The 1,013-nt window shown below is 58.2% G+C and overlaps 1 protein-coding gene across 1 annotated transcript; it reads left to right on the top strand.

Moving 5' to 3' along the window:
* Positions 1 to 78: 78 nt before the first annotated feature.
* Positions 79 to 936, top strand: ETH_00041935 (uncharacterized protein; the record flags this gene model as incomplete). Its single annotated transcript, XM_013380062.1, has 4 exons — positions 79 to 117; positions 332 to 374; positions 679 to 759; positions 853 to 936. Coding segments are annotated over 4 exons (247 nt in total), but the record flags the coding sequence as incomplete, so codon positions are not given.
* Positions 937 to 1,013: the final 77 nt, after the last annotated feature.

The following is a 1,013-nucleotide window of genomic DNA, read 5'->3' as shown; positions in this document are numbered from 1 at the left end:
GGGCCCCCGGGACCCCGGGGGCCCCCGGGGCCCCCTGGGGCCCCTCGGGGGCCCCGGGGGCCCCCTGGCCTGCGCTGCATGGCGGGGACCCTGCGGGCTACGGCGTGGCCTACGAAGGTGCGCGCGAGGGTTTAGGGTTTAGGGTTTAGGGTTTAGGGTTTAGGGCTTGGGGGTTGGGGTGGGGCGGGCTGCTTTGAGTGCAGGGCGGGGCTTCTGGGGGTGGTTTGTGGCGCATGAGCTGCTGCAGCTGGTCCTCAGGGGCACTAGGGTTTAGGGTTTGTGGGGGGCTAGGGTTTAGGGGTTAGGGTTTAGGGTTTGTGAGGGTTTGCAGGCAGCGACTGCGAGCAGCAGCGCCGCAGCCGCTGCACAGAAGGGTTTTCCCTTTTGTGTCTTTTATTTCTTTTGGGGGTTTTGGGAGCCCTTTATCATTTCCGAAGCAATTCTTATACCCCCCGTACTAAACCCTAAACCCTAAACCCTAAATCCTAAACCCTAGCTAAACCCTAGCCAAGCCCTAGCCAAACCTAAACCCTAGCTGCACGCTGTTGCTGCTGCTCTAGGGTTTAAGTCTCTCGCTGCTGCGGCTGCGGCCCGCCGGACCGCATCGGGACATTCGCCATATAGGGTTTAGGGTTTAGGGTTTAGGGTTTAGGGTTTAGGGTTTGTGTTTCGGTGCAGTCAAGGCTGAGCTGTCGCCACAGTGCAGCATCTCTGAAAGCGGCGAGTGCAGCGCCTACAGCTTCCCTTCCTCGTTCTCAGGTAAACCCTCGTTTAGGGTTTAGAGTTCACTGTCTAGGGTTTAGGGTTTGGGGTTAAGGGTTTAGGGTTTAGGGTTTAGGGTTTGCGCTGCAGAGGACATGGTCCGCCTCGTAGACGCTTCTCCTGAGAAGAACACTTTTCTGTTTCGCTCTCCGATGCCCCTCGCAGCTGGCGGCGGTAAGCGCGGAACTAGAGTTTAGGGTTTAGGGTTTAGGGTTTAGGGTTTAGGGTTTAGGGTTTAGGGTTTGCGCTGC

This window comes from Eimeria tenella, genomic scaffold (genome assembly GCF_000499545.2).
Source record: "Eimeria tenella Houghton genomic scaffold, Eth_scaff4388, whole genome shotgun sequence".
NCBI lineage: Eukaryota > Apicomplexa > Conoidasida > Eucoccidiorida > Eimeriidae > Eimeria > Eimeria tenella.
Note: the sequence above shows the minus strand (reverse complement) of the source record. Positions and strands in the feature narration are given on the sequence as shown.